We start from the raw sequence: 20282 nt of genomic DNA, 5'->3' as shown, positions 1-20282 counted from the left end.
TGATAATAAAATCATAGTTGTGTGTGTGTGTGTGTTTCATGGGCAGAGCGATAACAAGGATGCAGGTAAGCAGAGCTGGAATGCTGGATACAAGAGTTATAGCCTTTCTTTTTTATACAGAAGACGGTAAAATATCAGTCGTGTGCTTCTATTTTATGGTTAAACATGCAATGTATCACATGATACTGTTACCTAACTGGCTAACTGAATGTTTAGAAGCATAATATGGTTGGGCAATGGCTTGATGATCTGCTGTTGAGGAGACATTGCATAAACATCGCTGATATAGTTCTGGATCCAGATCGAAATCATGTTGCCACTTGCCACTCATTGACTTGTTAGTGCTCTAGACTCTCAAACTGTGTCATATATATATATTCAGCAATGGAAAATGGGGATCGAACAAGGCAAACTACTAGACTGTATTGAACATTCAGCAAGTACAAGGCTTTCTCTTTTCCAATAAAGAAAATGGCAGCCTCTCCTTTAAACCTAAGATCACATAACCATACTCGGTCAAACAGCTTGCCATCAACATCACACCCCTTTGTTACTGAATTTGACGAGCATCTGTGCAGATTAAAAGCTTTAGAATCATCATCATCCATAAGCCACAAACTAAGTGGCCTTCAAGATATACATGACTGCGCGGAAAAGTTTCTTCTTTTGCCGCTGAACCAACAAGCCTTGAAACAAGAGTGCGGAGACACATGGATCAATCAACTACTTGATGGATCTTCAAGGCTCCTGGATGTGTGTGGCATCATAAAGGATGCTTTGCTGCAAACAAAGGAATGCACACATGAACTTCGATCGATTAGGAGCAGAAGACGGGGAGTTGACACGAGCTTTATGAGTGAGGTTTCAAAATACCTTACCTGTAGGAAGGATGTCAAGAAGGCAATCAACAAAGCCTCAAAGCTCAGAGACAGTAAGAGCACAGACAAAACTCATGAGACTCCAGCCATTGTCAAGATGTTGAAAGAGTTAGATGCAGTCACCTCTGCTGTTTTTGAATCCTTGTTTTCCTTTATAGCTAGTTCAAATTTGAAATCAAAGTCAAGCACTTGGTCCTTAGTTTCAAAGTAGGTGCAGCCCAGAAAAGTAGCATGTGAATGTGAAGAAGTCAGAAAAACGAATGAGCTTGAGTAGGTGGATGCTGCATTGCACTTGCTCATGAGTCACAAGACTAAAGCATCTGATAACACAATGCAAGTTGATTATGTGCAAAAAAATTTAAAGGAATTCGAGATCAACATTCAAGATATTGAAGAACGACTTGAGTGCCTCTTTAGGCGCTTAATCAAAGCCAGAGTTTCCCTTCTCAACATATTCAACGATTAGGCTGAGAAATCATAATGCAGCATCCAATTTTGTACATAACTATATACATACTGGTATACGAATACATGTGTATTTTCTATTCAGATTCAAAATCAATACAATTCTTTTGACAGAAATTAAGTATATGGGGTGATTCTGTCACACTTTTTCCATCTTTCTTGTGCACCTTTGATGATTAAAATAGAAACTAATTCAATGAAGTGCCTAGATTAGTTCTCCAATAACCTGTTGCTTTAATAACCTGTTCGATCCCTAGCTCATGATCGAAAAGAAACAACTTCATTAAACGATCCAATTCAAAAGGTTTCAAAACTTGAGGGAACTGGATCACTTATCAAGTCATCAGAATATGAGGCTATGCATGTGTTTCGTGCAACTGCATCGATCTTATAGTTGTCAAGATTCCCTTTGTCTCAACCAACAGAAAATGACTAAATACAAATAACAGTCTTCTAACATTAACACGGTATTAGCTTCGAAAAAAGTAATTAAGATTAACAAGGTTAGCGCATTAAGCATGGTGGTTATGAATCTCCACATGACTGCTTCTAGTTTCGGGGAACAGTCCCCATATGATAAGATAATCTCCTAATAAGCCTGAATTAATTTTATTTCTTGCATCTGGAATGACACAGAGTAATGGTGTATGCAGAGCTTTGCCTCCTCTCAACATACACAATTTGAAAGATTGTACATTTATCATTTAAACTATGCAACATAGGCTCTGTCAAGCTGGAAACTTTCAGATTAAAAAACCGAAACCAAGTGCAATAACTAACTCAAGTGCTGGTCTGCTGGAGTTGCATCCCAAAACTGCGACCACTTCCACCAACATGATCAACCATTCAAGCGTTCATCAAAATTCGAAAGCCAACATGTCCAAGAACAACAATTTCATTCAGTAATCGAATTTGTAACAATAACAAGCAAGAAATTAATTCATACGCACCGTAGATGGGAATTGAAATCATATGTGCCCATTTTGCTACCTCCATCAATTCGAAGATATAGAGAAGAATGACAAAATGGGCACTGATGAATCGAACTTGATCAATAAAGTATTAATCTTTCAACTGTTCATCCGCGATCCGTCCATAAATTCAACCCACGTTCACTGCTTTTGCTTTCTTTACATCAGTGTTTTCCTTTCATGCTTGCATGAGAGTGGATTTCGCATATAAATTTTTGCTCTGAAAGAGAGAGAGAAATTGTAAACGGCCCTGCATTTAAATTCTTTTACATGAATTTTTTTTTCTCTAATAACCTCTTTTTTTCTTCTGTTCTCAAATACCCTGTTTATTGTCATGTTTTTGGTGGCTGGCACCCCATTTGTGCATTGAATTACTCAAAATAGTTTTTATTTTTTATTTTTTTTGCAATGGATATTTGAATTCACCCGAGATCCCTCTAGTCTAGGATTATTATGAACCACCGTGGTCCGTCACATGAGAATAGTCAAATTAGGGCTGTCAATTCCGACACGATCCGATAACACGACTTGAAACCCGCACGATTAAAAAGCGGGTCGCCCGTGGGTCAACCCGTCATGACCCATTTAATAAATGGGTCGGCCACGGGTCAACCCGCCAACACAAAGTGAACCCGTATAACCAGATTATGCTATACTTCTTCTTGAAATTTTAGACGTTGGGAGTATTTGATCATAGGATTAGACAATTTGAAATATTTTACTTTATAATTATTGGATTTAATTATTTATGAATTATATATAATTATTTATATCCTTCGTCTTGTAGAGTTTTTAGTGAATTTAATCAATTTATGTATTTTTTAGTTAAATGAGTTGCATTGTTAACCCTTAAATGAGTCATTTTGTCTAACACGATACAATCTATTTATTAAATGGGTTATGCGGGTTGGAAATGGGTAACCCGTTTAATAAATAGGTTGGGTTTGAGTTTCAATTTTTGACACGGTTATTAAATGGGTTGGGTTTGGGTTTGGGTTTGTATCTTGCGACAAGATAAATACCTTGACCCGACACGACCCATTAACAGTCCTAAGTCAAACATCGCAGGCCCAAGGTTTTTCACCTTGAAAACTCGCAGCCATCTAGTAGTCGGTTTTATGATGACCTGGACTCTCAGACCTTGTTTGGTTTGCGGAAAGGAAAGTAGTTCCTTTATCATTATCATGGAATAAGAAATTTAATTTCCAGTGAACTTTCCATTCTAGCATTTGGTATCTTATTTATTTATTTATTTATTTTTTTAAGCAAAAAGGTTAACCGATATTGAAATTTGAGCAAGTAGTACAAAATTGACACATGCCTGATACGCTAAAAAGGAAGAGTATAATTTAACCCTGAAAATGTCATCGTTAGTATATGGTAAATAGGGATCGTTCTATTCCGGGGATTGAGGGTACACTTGTAATTGCAAAAACAAATAAAGAATTAATAAAAATACAAAGTATAATATTTACAAAAATAAAACAAAAGATATATACAAAATAATAAAATAAGGGGGATTTTAACATTAGGGTTTCGAAAATTAAAATAAATAAAATAAAGAAAATGTAAAAACATATATACAAGGGTGGAACGCAAGGAATAAAGATCAAAACCACAATCATATGCAAGAAATCCAATTACAAATCCTATAGTTGATTTTCTATGTCATGAGAAAGAAGTTGACCATGTGAAACATTAGAAAGCAAACGATTTCCCATTTTTTACTTTCCTTGAATAATTAATCCAAGTGAAAGCACCTAAATCAATCCTATTGAACATGCAATCATAATCTAGAAAGCTAGCTAATCAAGAACACATTCAACGCATTAAGAACAAAGAAAGGATGTCAACCAAAGTGCACAACCTAGTTATGAATAAGTTCACCTATTTGCAATCCTCCTTAATTGATTTCGACTTTTGTCCAAAGCCTTTACTACTTAAATCTAGCTCCAATTACATGCATATATCCTAAGTTGGCCACCAAAGAACACAAACATGCAAAAGTTTTCTATAATCCAAAATCAATCAAGCAATCTCACATAAGCAACATATCAATCAACATAAAAAAATCGTAACTTTATTTCAAAACATATAAATGGGCTTTAAACTTTGCCTTTAACGTCATGTTAACTGGAATTCATAACCCTACAAATCAAACAAAGGAAAACATAAGAAAGTAGGAAATACACGGTGAAAGATGAATGACGAAGCCTTGAGACGAAGAACTTGAAGATCCTTGAAAGCAAGCAATCTTCTAGGGACGACACAAGGGTGGATGGTGGCTAGGATCTTGATGTATTGCATGACTTCTTCTCCTCCTTGGTTGAGACGCAGAGCTTCTGAAGACTAGAGAATGGAGAGAATTTTTCTAATGTTTATTTACTGAGGGAGAGAGGTGTGTTGTGTTGTGGTGGTGTTGTGGTGTGGTGTGATGGTGTGTAGAATGCTCCTATTTATAGGAGGATGGCAACTTAGTCTCCAAGTCTTCAAGAATGATCCACACAGCATTAGCCAATCAGACAACGCCACGTCAGCTCTGCTATGTCATCCAACTAATTAAAAAGCTCCAAAATCAATCCCTAATATTTTGTTGCTGATTTTCCCATGATTTAATCTAATTTTATTCACAATTTTCGGCCAAATATCTAGGCATGAACCTAGACAATGTATCCGGATGCATTTTGAACATTTTCTCCCTTAAATCTCTCCATGGCTTTATCCTTAACATCCTCACCTTGATTTTCTCTTGATTTTCACATTAAAACTGTAGATTTTAATTCCTTAATTTCGGCCAGCATATCTTGAGGGAATTGAGGAATGAATTTGGACTTGTTTTGAGCCTTTTCTTGTTGCACAATCCCATGAAACTCTCCCTTGATTTTCTCAACGTAATCTCCTTGATTTTCACATTATCTCTGATGCGGGAAGCGTGAACACGATAGAAAGAGGCTCCGTCAAGCGTCGAAAACCATATGAGATGAGCTAGAATCCACTAGCAATTACGGGCACAGCCGTAAGAAACATAGAGAAACTTCTCTAATATTTGGTTTTTTTTATTGATAACTTGAATCAAAATTACAATCTAAGAGGTGCCTTATATAGGGCACATAGCATAAACCTAATACAACTAGAAAACATAAAGAAGAATTTATTGCAGACTAAAACTAGGAAACCTAATTAAACCTGATTAAATAAAAATCGGAAATAAAATCCTAGATACTAAAGAATATTACGTTTGGAATCTCAGTCAAGATTTTGCTCGAGAATCCCGATATATCCAAAAGAGTAATTTATGATTAATTCCATCATTAAGAAGCCTATTTGAATACCAATTTCCAATATTCAAATTATTCTTCTTAATGTGAAGACGCTTCCTTCTGTTCGAGATTTTTGGTTGAAATTGGCTAAAATCTTGGCTAAAATCTCGTCCTACATCAGTCTCCTCCACTTTAAAAGAACTCGACCTCGAGTTCCTCTTGTATGCAGCTCGATCATTAGTAGGAATAAAACATGATAAGCCATCAACTTCAATATTCTCGAAATTAAAAGGTATCACCATGAATCCAATACCGTAGACAAGTTTAGAATAAGCACCTTGAAACTTGAACTCCTCCACTTGAAAAGGAATGGGCAATGACTTCTCCTTGGGTTGATCTTGAACACACTTAGGCATGCATGACATGGATATCGATGTGATGAATGAATCAGCTTCCTTCTCCTTAATGAGTTTCTCTTCAATCTTCAAAGTTGCTTCTTCATGTTCCTTTTCACACACCTCAGGATGGTCATTCTTGACATTCTTCCTTCTAGGCTTGATTTTAATTTTGTGCGACTCCCACCTAAATAAATATGTGTTGTCTTTGCAATAACCACCTTTGACGCTTTCATGCCATGGTCTTCCAAAAAGCACATTAGTGTCGTCCATGTCAATCACATGACAAGTAATCTCTTCTTTATAAAATTTTCCCATAGAGACAGGAACTTTACAAACCTCTGTTACTTGTGCATATTCATCCTCTCAAAATGGAATCCAGTATGGATCACTCAGCTTCACTGTCGGTAATTCAAAATAATCCACAACTTTGTTTGCTACAAAGTTCTCTCGTAGACCACTGTCAATTATTACAGAGCATACCTTGTCGTTGATGATACATGTAGTTCGAAAGTCGTCGTAATCCGGCGTTGTGAATATCCAACGTTCCATGTTTTTTTTTTCTTTTTTTCTTTTTTCTTTTGGATTGATGAGGTTGTCTTAGGGCGAATCCCTTGGCATGTTCCTCTTTAATAAAACTTTCTTTGATAGATACTCTACGACCAGCGTCGTTGAGGTTGGTGGTAGTGAACTTCTCCCTTGGATCGTCGTCTTCTAAGAAGCGGGCGATACCCGCTCTGATACCAAATGATGCGGGAAGCGTGAACACGATAGAAAGAGGCTCCGTCAAGCGTCGAAAACCATATGAGATGAGCTAGAATCCACTAGCAATTACGGGCACAGCCGTAAGAAACATAGAGAAACTTCTCTAATATTTGGTTTTTTTATTGATAACTTGAATCAAAATTACAATCTAAGAGGTGCCTTATATAGGGCACATAGCATAAACCTAATACAACTAGAAAACATAAAGAAGAATTTATTGCAGACTAAAACTAGGAAACCTAATTAAACCTGATTAAATAAAAATCGGAAATAAAATCCTAGATACTAAAGAATATTACGTTTGGAATCTCAGTCAAGATTTTGCTCGAGAATCCCGATATATCCAAAAGAGTAATTTATGATTAATTCCATCATTAAGAAGCCTATTTGAATACCAATTTCCAATATTCAAATTATTCTTCTTAATGTGAAGACGCTTCCTTCTGTTCGAGATTTTTGGTTGAAATTGGCTAAAATCTTGGCTAAAATCTCGTCCTACATCAGTCTCCTCCACTTGAAAAGAACTCGACCTCGAGTTCCTCTTGTATGCAGCTCGATCATTAGTAGGAATAAAACATGATAAGCCATCAACTTCAATATTCTCGAAATTAAAAGGTATCACCATGAATCCAATACCGTAGACAAGTTTAGAATAAGCACCTTGAAACTTGAACTCCTCCACTTGAAAAGGAATGGGCAATGACTTCTCCTTGGGTTGATCTTGAACACAATTAGGCATGCATGACATGGATATCGATGTGATGAATGAATCAGCTTCCTTCTCCTTAATGAGTTTCTCTTCAATCTTCAAAGTTGCTTCTTCATGTTCCTTTTCACACACCTCAGGATGGTCATTCTTGACGTTCTTCCTTCTAGGCTTGATTTTAATTTTGTGCGACTCCCACCTAAATAAATATGTGTTGTCTTTGCAATAACCACCTTTGACGCTTTCATGCCATGGTCTTCCAAAAAGCACATTAGTGTCGTCCATGTCAATCACATGACAAGTAATCTCTTCTTTATAAAATTTTCCCATAGAGACAGGAACTTTATAAACCTCTGTTACTTGTGCATATTCATCCTCTCCAAATGGAATCCAGTATGGATCACTCAGCTTCACTGTCGGTAATTCAAAATAATCCACAACTTTGTTTGCTACAAAGTTCTCTCGTAGACCACTGTCAATTATTACAGAGCATACCTTGTCGTTGATGATACATGTAGTTCGAAAGTCGTCGTAATCCGGCGTTGTGAATAACGTTCCATGTTTTTTTTTTCTTTTTTTCTTTTTTCTTTTGGATTGATGAGGTTGTCTTAGGGCGAATCCCTTGGCATGTTCCTCTTTAATAAAACTTTCTTTGATAGATACTCTACGACCAGCGTCGTTGAGGTTGGTGGTAGTGAACTTCTCCCTTGGATCGTCGTCTTCTAAGAAGCGGGTGATACCCGCTCTGATACCAAATGATGCGGGAAGTGTGAACACGATAGAAAGAGGCTCCGTCAAGCGTCGAAAACCATATGAGATGAGCTGGAATCCACTAGCAATTACGGGCACAGCCGTAAGAAACATAGAGAAACTTCTCTAATATTTGGTTTTTTTATTGATAACTTGAATCAAAATTACAATCTAAGAGGTGCCTTATATAGGGCACATAGCATAAACCTAATACAACTAGAAAACATAAAGAAGAATTTATTGCAGACTAAAACTAGGAAACCTAATTAAACCTGATTAAATAAAAATCGGAAATAAAATCCTAGATACTAAAGAATATTACGTTTGGAATCTCAGTCAAGATTTTGCTCGAGAATCCCGATATATCCAAAAGAGTAATTTATGATTAATTCCATCATTAAGAAGCCTATTTGAATACCAATTTCCAATATTCAAATTATTCTTCTTAATGTGAAGACACTTCCTTCTGTTCGAGATTTTTGGTTGAAATTGGCTAAAATCTTGGCTAAAATCTCGTCCTACATCAATCTCCATCATTTCCCATGCAAAAATCAGATTTAATCTCCCATAATATCTTCAAGCCATGTGGTCTCCTAATGCCTTCAGGTTTCCTAGCCTCATCAGGATTCCTGCGTTGACTGGGATTCCTAGTTGGATCAGGAAAACTCAATTTCTTCATGTTAGCTCATTTCTGCTTCATTTATTCCAATGTACCTAGAAAATAAAAACTAAATTAAAATTTATTTATTTAAGGAAATGACTAAGTAAAATATGAGGAGATAATTAACTATTAAAACATCGCATTAAAATGCTCCTATCAATGCCCCTAGGGGTCGTCAAAAAGAGCTGACTTTCAGAGGACAACTAAAAAACTTATTCTAGAAGCAGAATAAGCACCCAACATACCCCTTGGATATCTAATTTTTCAGTATCAAACTAGCAGCTTTAAGGTCCACCACCTCTTGATTTGAGAACATTGGAGCTCTAAAAATCTTGGAAGCCATCGATGTATAGGCTGCTAACGACATCTGAGATCCCAACACTCCTTGTTTCCATGTGGCTTTTTTCCTCCTCGTGACCGCTCACCTCCCTGTGGCGACTGCAACTCGTGCTTCACATCAACCCAGCTGTTCTGGTTTTCAACGGCCTCTTGGAATGCCGCCGCTCCAGCAGCTCCCAAATCCAGATGAGCTAAGTCCGAGAGTTGGAACGCATTAGCCAGACTCACTATAGTAGCAACTACAATAGGTTTGGTGAGTTTTGTTGAAGAAAAGTTTCAATAAGAAACCTTAGCAGATAGAACGGTTAGGTCGGATTTGAAAACAAAAGCTTAGTACCCTTAACGTAAGAAAAGTTATAAGGAAAGTTATTTAAAAATTTGTAATTAATGTAATAAAATAATAAAATGTGAGTAATAAGTGTAAGAAATGAAGAACGGAAAATGAAATCCTTGGAGTATGGAAGAGACCATTTATCCCTTATTTTTCCTTCCTACATGAAAGTGTTTACTTTCCTTTTTGCATCTCCAACATAAGAAATGATTAAGTTTCATTTCCCTTCAATTTTGCAAACCAAACGAGGCTTCAAGAAGCTGACACTTCACTGGTGTCACATAGGTCCCACAGAATCCAAGTACTCAGTTAGCTACTAATGAGAATTTGGGTGGGGTTTCCACTCAAGTAACTATCGGACATCCGTGTATTTTATGCTTCAAGGTGTTTGTTTGATGCGAGGAAAAAAATAAAAAACATAAAAAAATAATAAAAACCTTTTACTTGTGAAACCCATTCATCACCACCTTCCTTTGGAATCCAACTTTTCCATATCTCTTTAGAGATGTTGATGTAGGATGAGAATGAGCCTGGTTTAGCAGGAAAACTAGAAAAATAAAGAAGCGGCGTGGAATCAAGAAGAGTAATTGGAAAATAGGTAATTTATGCATAATGAGATCATTAGCCGCTGCAATATCCAATAAAATTTGGTTTTGAACTTTTCAAGTTTCTCATGCGAAAAAGTCAGGTCTTAATTGTGAATCAGATTTGATCAACTGTTGGCCAGAATGTTCGTTTGAGACGCATGATCCCTTTCCAAAATGGGAACGATGAGATCTTCAAGACTCACTTTAGTGAGCACTAACGGATTTAGGCCAAAATATGTCGTTTTAATTATCCGATTCGGGATATAATATTTTTAGGCTTTGTCTTACATTTGTTTTAGGATTCTTTTTATTATTAGGTTTTAGTTTCCTTTTAATTTGGATTCTTTAGGATTTCTTGATAGATTATGATTTAGGGTTTTGGATGCCTATATAAGCACCATTATGCTTTGTACTAGAATCAGTTTATCATATCAAATTTATTAAAATCTAGAGATTTTTCTATATTTCTCTGGTGGACTCCAGAACTATATCTTTTAAGATTTATCGCTTGTAAACCCAGATTACTTCCGACTGCGTTAGATGTGGAGTACAGCCACAAGTGGCCAGAACAGAAATAAACCTTAAAACTAACAAGTTGTGGAATCTGTCAACATGTTTGCAAAAGCAGTCGTTTGTCCCATTCAAATTTTTTAACACAACCATGCATGCATTATAAAAAAAACAGTATAGTTAACATACGCTGCTCACAATAAACATCTGGAAGAGCTAGCTAGCAGGTTAAAATAAGCATAACACCAGCACCAAGAAAGTAGTAGCACACGTCATGACGAAGGTCGGCAGGTGATTCTAACTAGGTGTAAATTGTGTGCAGACCAATCTACACGGTAAAGGAGTAGTATGGTGTTTGATAATTCTGCATTAAGTATATTCACGTGTGCACAAGTGAAGCAGCCTTACTCATGTCTCCCGGCGGTTTTCATCTTCGCATTTTAATCTGGAAAAATAATCACATTGCACAGTGCAATTCTGAATCTGCATAATAATTTAAGCCAAGTCCCTCGTGCATCCCCTCGCTAACTACCAATATTGCACATGAAGCATATCTCAGTGGCTCGATGCTTGGAGATACTTTGAGATATGTACAAGCTAAATAATTGAGTGATGAGTTGGAGTTTCTGAGGTGTTGGGGAGCATTGCATAAACACCGCTGAGATAGTGTTTTAGATCGAAATCGAAGTCACGATGCAGGTCATCGATCTGTGATAAGATAAGATGCTCTCTGTCTGCTTTTAACCCTGGCCTTTATATAAATACAGCAGCTAGAGAACTGGAAGAAAACCACAAAGAAACTCAACTTTCAAATCCAATATCATCTCTCTCTCTCTCTCTCTCTCTCTCTACTCTTTCAATTTTCTTAAAAATGGCTGCAGCTTCTCCTTTAAACCCTAAAGCCAACTACCATATTCGATCTATCAGCTTGCCTTCAAAACCGCACCCGCTATTTCAACAATGTGAAGATTATTTGTTGAGAATAATAGCTTCTTCTGATGCCAATTCCTCCTCATCATCAGCCATAAGCAACAAGTTGAGCTGCCTTCTCGATTTGCACAACTGTGTGAATGAGTTGTTTCAGTTGCCCCTAACCCAAGAAGCCTTTGTTCGGGAGCGAAATGAGAAATGGGTCGATGAGCTCTTGGATAGATCCCTCAGGCTCTTGGATGTGTGCACAGCAGCCAAGGATGCCTTGATACACACCAAGGAATGCGCACGCGAAATTCAATCCACCATGCGCAGACGAAGGGGAGGCCAAAGCGGGTTCACAAACGAGGTCAAGAAGTACTTTGCCTCAAGAAAAGTGGTGAAGAAAGCAATCTGCAAGGCCCTTGTGACTTTGAAGAGTTGCGAGAAAAAGTCCAGCTTCTCTTCCACCAACAAAGACAGCGTAGCTGTGGCTTTGGTTAGTGTATTGAGGGAGGTTGAAGCAGTTTCTCTCACGGTGTTCGAGTCCCTCTTGTCATTCATCTCCGGATCAAAGGCACAATCGAAGATGATGGGCTGGTCTTTCGTTTCCAAGATAATGCTCAACAAAAAAGTTGCTTGTGACGAAGAGAAATCGGAAGTTAACGAATTTGCTGATGTGGATGCTGCATTAAGCTGCCTTGTTGGCCAAGAAACAAGTAAATCAGACAACATCTCCTGCAACGAGGATGTGCAAAGCGATCTGCAACAATTGGAATCATGCAGTCAAGATCTAGAAGAAGGACTCGAGTGTCTGTTCCGGCGACTAATTAAGAATAGAGTTTCCCTTCTCAACACCCTTAGTAATTAAATCCAAAAATCCTTGGTTGATGAAAATCCAAGTTTTTTTGTTGGCTTGGATACTAGCTATAGGTATAATTTTGTACATGAATGAAGTATACATGTTTGTCTTTTGTGATACAAAAAGAAACTCTTTTGATTAAAATTCCCACTACTCTTTTTCTCTTTATATTCAAAAGCATTCAGATTTATAATTCTATTGGTTGATTAATAACTTAATACTGATAATAAATTACTGCAAAACTGAAACTAAGCTGAATTGATCTTCCTATGTATGGTATCAATTTACAGAATTAATTTCTGAACAAGAGCTAAATCCAGCATGCAAGAGAACTTCACTGAAGTAAATTAATATTGTCTCGATTACTAGGAGGTAAATTTAAAGTAGTTCTTAAAATCATGATTAAGATCATCGATCACATGGGATTTTTGGAAATCATACCATGTCAAGGCTGTCAAGATTCCAATTGTCTCAAGTGAGATAATCAATAAACAACAACTAATTAATGAGATTCAAATGTGGACTTGAATCTCACATGCATGCTAGCTTTGAGCAGTAAGCACTTGCTGCATGGCTGTCAATTTCTGTTAGAGGGACAAGAAGATAATTTAGGATACTCCCACAGTAGTCCCATAGTCCCACCATATGTATCTCAAACTATTTTTCAAAAAGTAGATTGAGACTAAGAAAATGTCAAGTCTTGGATGTGAGCTTGCTTGGTTATTTCTTGTAAGAAAATCCTTCTGAAAACGCACAGAAGACATAACACAGAACAACTCAAATGGTTTATGAGTCAATGACGTTGTTCTTAAATATTGTTTTTGCATAGTCATCCGTCATGGGCGAGTATGACATTAATTTTAATTTTTGGTTGGTAAGAAATGAATACAATTTATTTAAGTTGATGATGCAATATCTTTCCTAATACAGCCATAATGAGATGTAGACCTGGAGGTCTGGAACTGTGGTCCTGGACTCCTGGGCACATAGTTAGCATGTTTCCAGAAATTTATTCTGATTAGTCCAACTCATTTGTAAGATATGTATGATTAACCAACCCAAATAATTTTCTTTCGGTCAATAACCATAGATGATTTTCAAAATTATTATTTATGGCTACATATGTAGAACAACCAAAACCCGCCATCTGGTTGTCACTAAAGTAAACTGCATTGCATCTTGATGTTAATTAACTAATATTGGTGCCGCTAGCTAAATAGTTGGCTTCATCTTTGCCTTGTTTTTGTAGATCTAACATATATCTAGGATTACAAAGGCAATTATTAGCAAAGTAGATATATTTATTTTCACTTGAAAACGTGTGACATACCATTATTGCTGCAGTTGCAAGAAAAAGAAGAGAAACAAGATACATATATATATATATATATATATATATATTTATATATATATAAATACATATACACCCTGGAAAGCACACTAAACAATAGAAGTTGCCTTTTTCTTGGAAATGAAGAAACGTTGTCAATCCACTCGTGCAAAGCTTATTTTATCACCATTATGCAAACTTACGTATAATATGGCATTGCTGAGATAGCACTTGACCAAATTAATTAGAATCAGATCTTTTAAATATTTTGCAGCTTCTCATTTTTGGGTGGAAACGTAACAGCTAGCTAGGCCTCAAGAATACACCCTCGCATTTCACAATTTAAATGCATGTAATTGGATCTGAGACCCTTGAAATTATAATGAAGTTGTGCTTGGTCTCTTTCTGTTCAGGGAACAGGCCACTTCATCAAGTCTGCCTCTGACAGATCTTCCTCTAGCAGAACAATGCAGGGTCACAATATTAATATGCAGAGTGCAGATCATGCCTCCTTATTCTGAAACAATCATGTGAAGGACCTGCAAAATCTGATGAATTAACTAATCATATATATTAATCCACATCACCGAGTTAAATGGTTTTCTTGGCTCTCCATGTATTAGTGGACAAAGGGTCGATGCCTCTCGCTATTGCATATATTGTTAATGGATCTCGGTCCAATATGGTGATTATGATTGAATGAGTGGTTATATTATGATAGCACACTATAAGATTTCCAATGCAAAAATGAATCACTTCGTGAGTTGGTATGCTGGAGTGGAAGAGACACTGCATAGACATTACCTCGAGAAGATACAGATCCAAATCGAAATCATGTTTCTTGGTTCGGTGGTGAATGAAGTGGACGAGATTCCATGTCCCTCTACTCAACCTACACTATATATGATGCAGAACGGATGGCAGCCCAATTCGAAGAACAGTTGGATCGTGCTAAAGGAGGAAAACGAAAAGTGACTAGTAGACACAAAACAGCTCAGTGTCCGATTGGGACGTGCCTAACCTTGCCGGAAGGGGAATTGCGCCAGAAACAAGACTCATCGCTTTGCCATGAGCTGTGGCCTTTTTCGGGCTTTCGGGGTCGTTTAGAGCCTCAAAACTGCATTTTTCTATTTTTCCCGTTTTGGTTTTCCTACTTATTTTTGGGTTGTTTTCGTTTTTACCCATGGGATTTAGGGTTTCATTGTTAGTCACCTTAGGCTTATTTTTCTCTTATTTATGCAGCCGCAAGCGGCTGCAGAACCTATCTTTCAACTTTTATCAATCAAATAGAGACTTTTCTCTTTTAACTCTGGTGGACTCCAGAACCCTTTTGTTAGGTTTATTGCTGGTAAACCTAGTTATCAATCCGACTGCGTCAATATATTAAGCGGATGCAGAAGGAATAGAACTCATTAGTTTCAATTGTACATCTACTACAAAGTCTTCTATCATCTTAAAAATCACAAAAAAGAAATGGCTTACCACACTCGCTCTAACAACTTCCCCTCCAGGCCACACCCTCTTTAATTTCCAAGAAGTTGATGAACATTTGTGCAGATTGAGATCTTCCGAAGCCACATCCACATCTTCATCAACAATTAATAAGCCACAAGCTAAATGGTCTGCAAGACATGCATGGTTGTGTTGATAGGATGCTTCAATTGCCACTCACCCAACAATCCCTAGCCCAAGAGAAGCATGATAACATGGTTACAGAGCTATTAGATGGATCTCTCAGTCTCTTGGATGTTTGTAGCACTGCTAAGGATGCCCTGTTGCAAACCAAGATCTGCACGCAAGATCTTCATTCTATTGTTGGAGAGGAAAGATCCCACATTGGAAAAGTGACAAATAAAATATACAAATAAAATATAACTTATAAGTGGGTGGATCTCACCCAATTATACCGAGGCCTTTTGTGATTACAACCCAACACCTATCGGGTGGTAAAATTTGGACAGTATCGATACAATGGTGGGCCGCGGGCCACACTTGTCGCTGTTTAACATCTATCATTTGAAGAAGGTGTGCAGAAGAATCTGGAGTACTAACAACTGAGGTTAGGAAATACTTAACCTCCAGGAAGACGATTAAAAAGGTACTCCACAAGGCTTTAGAGAACCTGAAGGCAACAGCAAACAGATCCACTTTCTCTTTCGTCCACAAGGACCAAGACACTATCGCCATTGTTAGCAAGTTGAGAGACGTTGAAGCAGTCACAGTCACCATGTTTGAACCAGTGCTGTCCTTCATCTCTGGGCCAAAGCCCAAGCCTAGCAGCTGGTCATTGGTTTCCAAGATAGTACAATCAAAGAAAGTAGCTTGTGAGGAAGAAGCAAAAGTAACGCCATTGTTAGCAAGTTGAGAGACGTTGAAGCAGTCACAGTCACCGTGTTTGAACCAGTGCTGTCCTTCATCTCTGGGCCAAAGCCCAAGCCTAGCAGCTGGTCATTGGTTTCCAAGATAGTACAATCAAAGAAAGTAGCTTGTGAGGAAGAAGCAAAAGTAAATGAATTTGCAAACTGTTGAAGGAAATCGACTTATGTGTGCCCAATCAAATTAGGATTAGTTTCATGATTCTAATAGGAGAGAATGTTCTAGAATTCATAGTCTTATTCAGAATAGTTTTTCTTGTAACATTAGAACATGTACTTTGTAATCCCTATAAATAGGGCGCCTATTCTAAATAATGAAACACACAATTCTCTCATCAATCTCTCTCGAATCCTTTATTCTTAAGCACCTTATCAGCACGAGCCCTAACCCTGAAATAAAAACCAAAACCCAAAACTGAAAAACTCCTTCACCAATTAGCCTCGCTGCCCCTAGCCCGAGCTAGCCTAGGCACTACAGCAGCCTGCCCTGCCACACGCCTCTGCTCTCGCTGCTGGCCGCCTGCAGCCCTGAGTCGTTGCCCTACTGACCCTGCAGCCCCTGCTGCTCTTGTAGCGCCTCTTCAAGGCAACTCTCGGCCCCGATCTTACTCAGCTACTGCTTGCTGTTGCCCACACACTTGCTGCACACTATCAAATCACACACTTGCTGCACATTATCAAGTCATCCAAGGCCTTCCCACCGAAGCTACATCAACTACAAGTTCAAGATTTCAAGGTTTCAAGCTCCAAACTAACAAGTAAGTTTTAAAATGAAGTTCTTGCTTTTGAAATTAAACCTCCCTTCTTCTACATCCCACCTTTCTTATAACGTGGGTTCGATTTTTTGAAAAGCAGAATCGTGGGGATTCACGCTATAAATGAAGTGAGAGTGTTTGTAAGACTTCGGACTAAGAACGTTCGTAAGCATCGACTTATGACCATATAAACATCATTGTTTCGGTCTAATCCAAAATTTCTTGGAAATCGATTTCTTGGTAGCATAGCTCGAAAATCTTATTATTTATTAGTTGTCGTGGAAGTTTTAACTCCGAAACTAATATCCTTCTTCTTCTTGTTTCAGGATGTCGAAACCAAAGCTCGACTTTCTCATACTTGACTCAACTGGCTCGGAATATCATAGTTGGGTCAGGATGTTGAGAACCATCTCACTTCAAAAAGGATCCTACCCGTGATTCAGGCACCAAACCCTGCGCTTATATTTGAGCATATAGCTACAAATAATGCCACCGCTCTCACTTGATGAAACGCCACATGGATAAATCACTCCGATTGGAATACATGGCGATCAAGGATGCTAGAGAATTATGGGTTGCGCTGGAAGAGCGCTTTGGTAATGTCAAGGATTCCCTCCTCCCTGACTTGAAAGTTCAATGGAGTAATCTACGATTAGTCGACTTCAAGTCCGTAGCTGAATATATTTCAGAAGCTCTACGCCTCAAAACCATGTTGGGGTTCTATGGACAACTAGTCATAGAGCAAGAGGTAATTGAGAAAACTCTGTCCACCTTCCCCGTCTCAGCAATTTTGGTATCCTGGCATTACAGAGGTGAGTACAATGCTGGACGGATCACAAGATTTCATAAGCTAATCAACGTTATGTCCATAGCTAAAAAACATGATAATATCCTCGTGAAGAATTATAATTCAGGGCCTGTCGGAACTAAGAGCGTTCAAGAGGTGAATTATAATAATGCACCCAAAGAAGGGCGCAAGGAGCGGAACCCTAAAAATAAGGGACACAATAGACATATTGGTCCATACAACCACCCTACAAAGGAAGGTAACCGTCAGAATGAAGGACGGACACGTGGCAACACATGGCAACGTGGGGCTCCAGGACTTGGTGAAGCCGCCCAAGGTCGTGGGAATGGCGTCAATCCCTCTAGAGGACGCCAACCAAGTGCAAACAATGCACCTCAATTAAAGGGAGGCAATCACAATGACGTGTGTCATCCATGTGGATCAAGTGAGCATTGGTTCAAGCAATGCAATGCAAGCAATCAATTAGCTGCACATTACAAGGCATATAGAGACCTAAGAGAGCAAGAAGTCTATCTTGCCGAAGAAGGAGATGATGGTGATGACAATGATGTCAACCTCACAATAGCGGACTTCAAATCTAACAAAGAATTGCACAAGGATGCTGCAGATTTTGATTAGTATAGTCCTTTATTTTTTTTCCAAGAATTATGTAATGGCAATTATGCCTTAAATCAATAAAATGACTTATTGTATTAACTCTTTCTCACTAGGCTCATCCAAGAGTAATTGTGATGTCTATGAAAGGTGTATCTACATGTACGTTTGCAAGCATAATTAGCTATAATGAGCCACGGTCATTGTACCACTAGAGGTACCGACTCTCACCAAGGGGTGACCTGCGGAGACACAGCCAGGTGGGCTACCGTCCGAGCCCCGGATCGCCCCCAGATCACAGCTGACGCGCCTCCACGCGCTGCGCCAAGGTAGCATCAGAAGCTCCAGACGCTGGGAATCGAAGCACATCAGTCCCACATCAAAAACAAGCAAAAGATCAACCTTCTCCTCACCTATAAAAGGTTCTCTCCTCTCTCCTCATTAATTACACAATTACTACTCATTTATTGTTATGCTGCCTATATGCATTGACTGACTTAGGCATCGGAGAAGTGAAGACCGCCCAGCGCGGTCTCCCTCTGACGCCCTGACTCTCGTGTGACAGCTAGCGGAGGCCATCAAATCCTCAGAGTAGCGGTCCGCCCATCGGACCTGCGTTAAACAAGAGATCGGCTACCGCCGGACTTTTGGCATTAACATTGGTGCCATCTGTGGGAAGTCTTGAACAAAAGGTCATCCCACCACAACCACCATGATTAACGGTAGCGGGGAAGACGCTGACGAGCAGGCAGATCAGTCCTCCATACTCCAACCCACCAACCCAGCGGTAGGCATCAACCGCGCGCTATTCACCACCCCGGTAAACCCCTGCGGTGAGACAAACCCAAGTAGCAGCCGCCCGCCAGGCCAAGACCTCACCTCTCTATATGAGCTGGCACTAGCGGATGTTCACAAAGTAAACAGAGAGCGTGAACAAGAATGCAAAGAAAAGGCCGAGGCCCAAAAGCAAGTGGCCACGCTTGTGTCACGTTTTGACGAGCTAAAGAGAACGCTAGAGGCAACCGCCAACCCGGCACGAAGCGAGCAGTCATGGAGCACCAGGCACAGCCAACCTAGTACTGGCGTATTGGTACCAACACCAGTCGTGCATATGCAGGTCCCGCTGCGGCCACCAGAGCTAGCGGGAATAGGGCCGCCCCCTGTGCCCCAGCTAATGTTGGAACACGAGGCAGAGTCATCACTGCACACCCACCGCTCGAGACCTAGGGCAAGAACCGAGGGAAACCCACCCGCTCCCAGGCGAGGATCAGTTCAGCGGGGTACCCGGCTAGGCCCCGCCGGCGATGCAACCGCTCAAATACTGGAAAGGATGCAGCAGTTGGAACAAAGGTTAATCAGAGCGGAGCTAGGCACCCCTGCGCCAATTTCAAATCCACTTTTCGCATCCAGGCCAGGACCATTCACTGCTGCAATTCTGCAGGCTGTCAGACCGGTGTATGCAAAGACTCCAAAAATGTCACATTACAGCGGTAAGATAGACCCCTTCGTCCATATGGACACCTTCAAGAAGGTCACAAACAACAAAGGATTCGATGACGCCAACCTATGCCACTTGTTCAGCGAAACGCTGGACAATGAGGCAATGAATTGGTTCTTCGAATGCCCGCCGGGATCCATTGACTCATTCCAGGCATTGTCACACGCTTTCCTTTCTCGGTTCATCCTACTGTCCGCCGGGCACCACAATACAAGCTAACTTTTTAACATCAAGCAGGGTACGGAGGAAACACTAAAGGCATTCGTCACAAGGTGGCGGGCGGCAGCATCTCAATGCGGTGATCTTGATAAAACAATGGCTTTGGCGGCTTTTAAGCAAGGACTCCTCAAAGGGCCATTCCTCTATCACCTCAACTACAATCATCCAAATGCGGTATACGACCACCTCATGAGTGAGGCGGTCATTCATGCCCAGGCAGAATTCATCACATATGGAGAAACCCTACCGCCACCAGCAGCACTAGCAAAGTCGACACAACCCTCCTCCAATCAGCAGGGGACCGCTAACAAAAC

General features: G+C 39.4%; 2 protein-coding genes across 2 annotated transcripts; both read left to right on the top strand.

The window, feature by feature from the left end:
- Window positions 1–245: 245 nt before the first annotated feature.
- Window positions 246–2557, top strand: LOC112171382. The gene is made up of 2 exons (XM_024308577.2): window positions 246–1008; window positions 1153–2557. The coding sequence occupies exons 1-2, from the start codon at window positions 472–474 to the stop codon at window positions 1342–1344; spliced, it is 729 nt and encodes a 242-aa protein (XP_024164345.1). The 5' UTR covers window positions 246–471; the 3' UTR covers window positions 1345–2557.
- Window positions 2558–11439: 8882 nt separating this feature from the next.
- On the top strand, window positions 11440–12398 carry LOC112168849. Its single transcript, XM_024305772.2, has one exon. It carries the CDS (start codon window positions 11490–11492, stop codon window positions 12396–12398), a length of 909 nt encoding a protein of 302 aa, XP_024161540.1. The 5' UTR covers window positions 11440–11489.
- Window positions 12399–20282: the final 7884 nt, after the last annotated feature.

Source organism: Rosa chinensis, chromosome 6 (assembly GCF_002994745.2).
Source record: "Rosa chinensis cultivar Old Blush chromosome 6, RchiOBHm-V2, whole genome shotgun sequence".
NCBI classification, from domain to species: Eukaryota; Viridiplantae; Streptophyta; class Magnoliopsida; order Rosales; family Rosaceae; genus Rosa; species Rosa chinensis.
The sequence above is the reverse complement of the archived record's forward strand: the minus strand, read 5'-3'. Positions and strand labels throughout refer to the sequence as shown.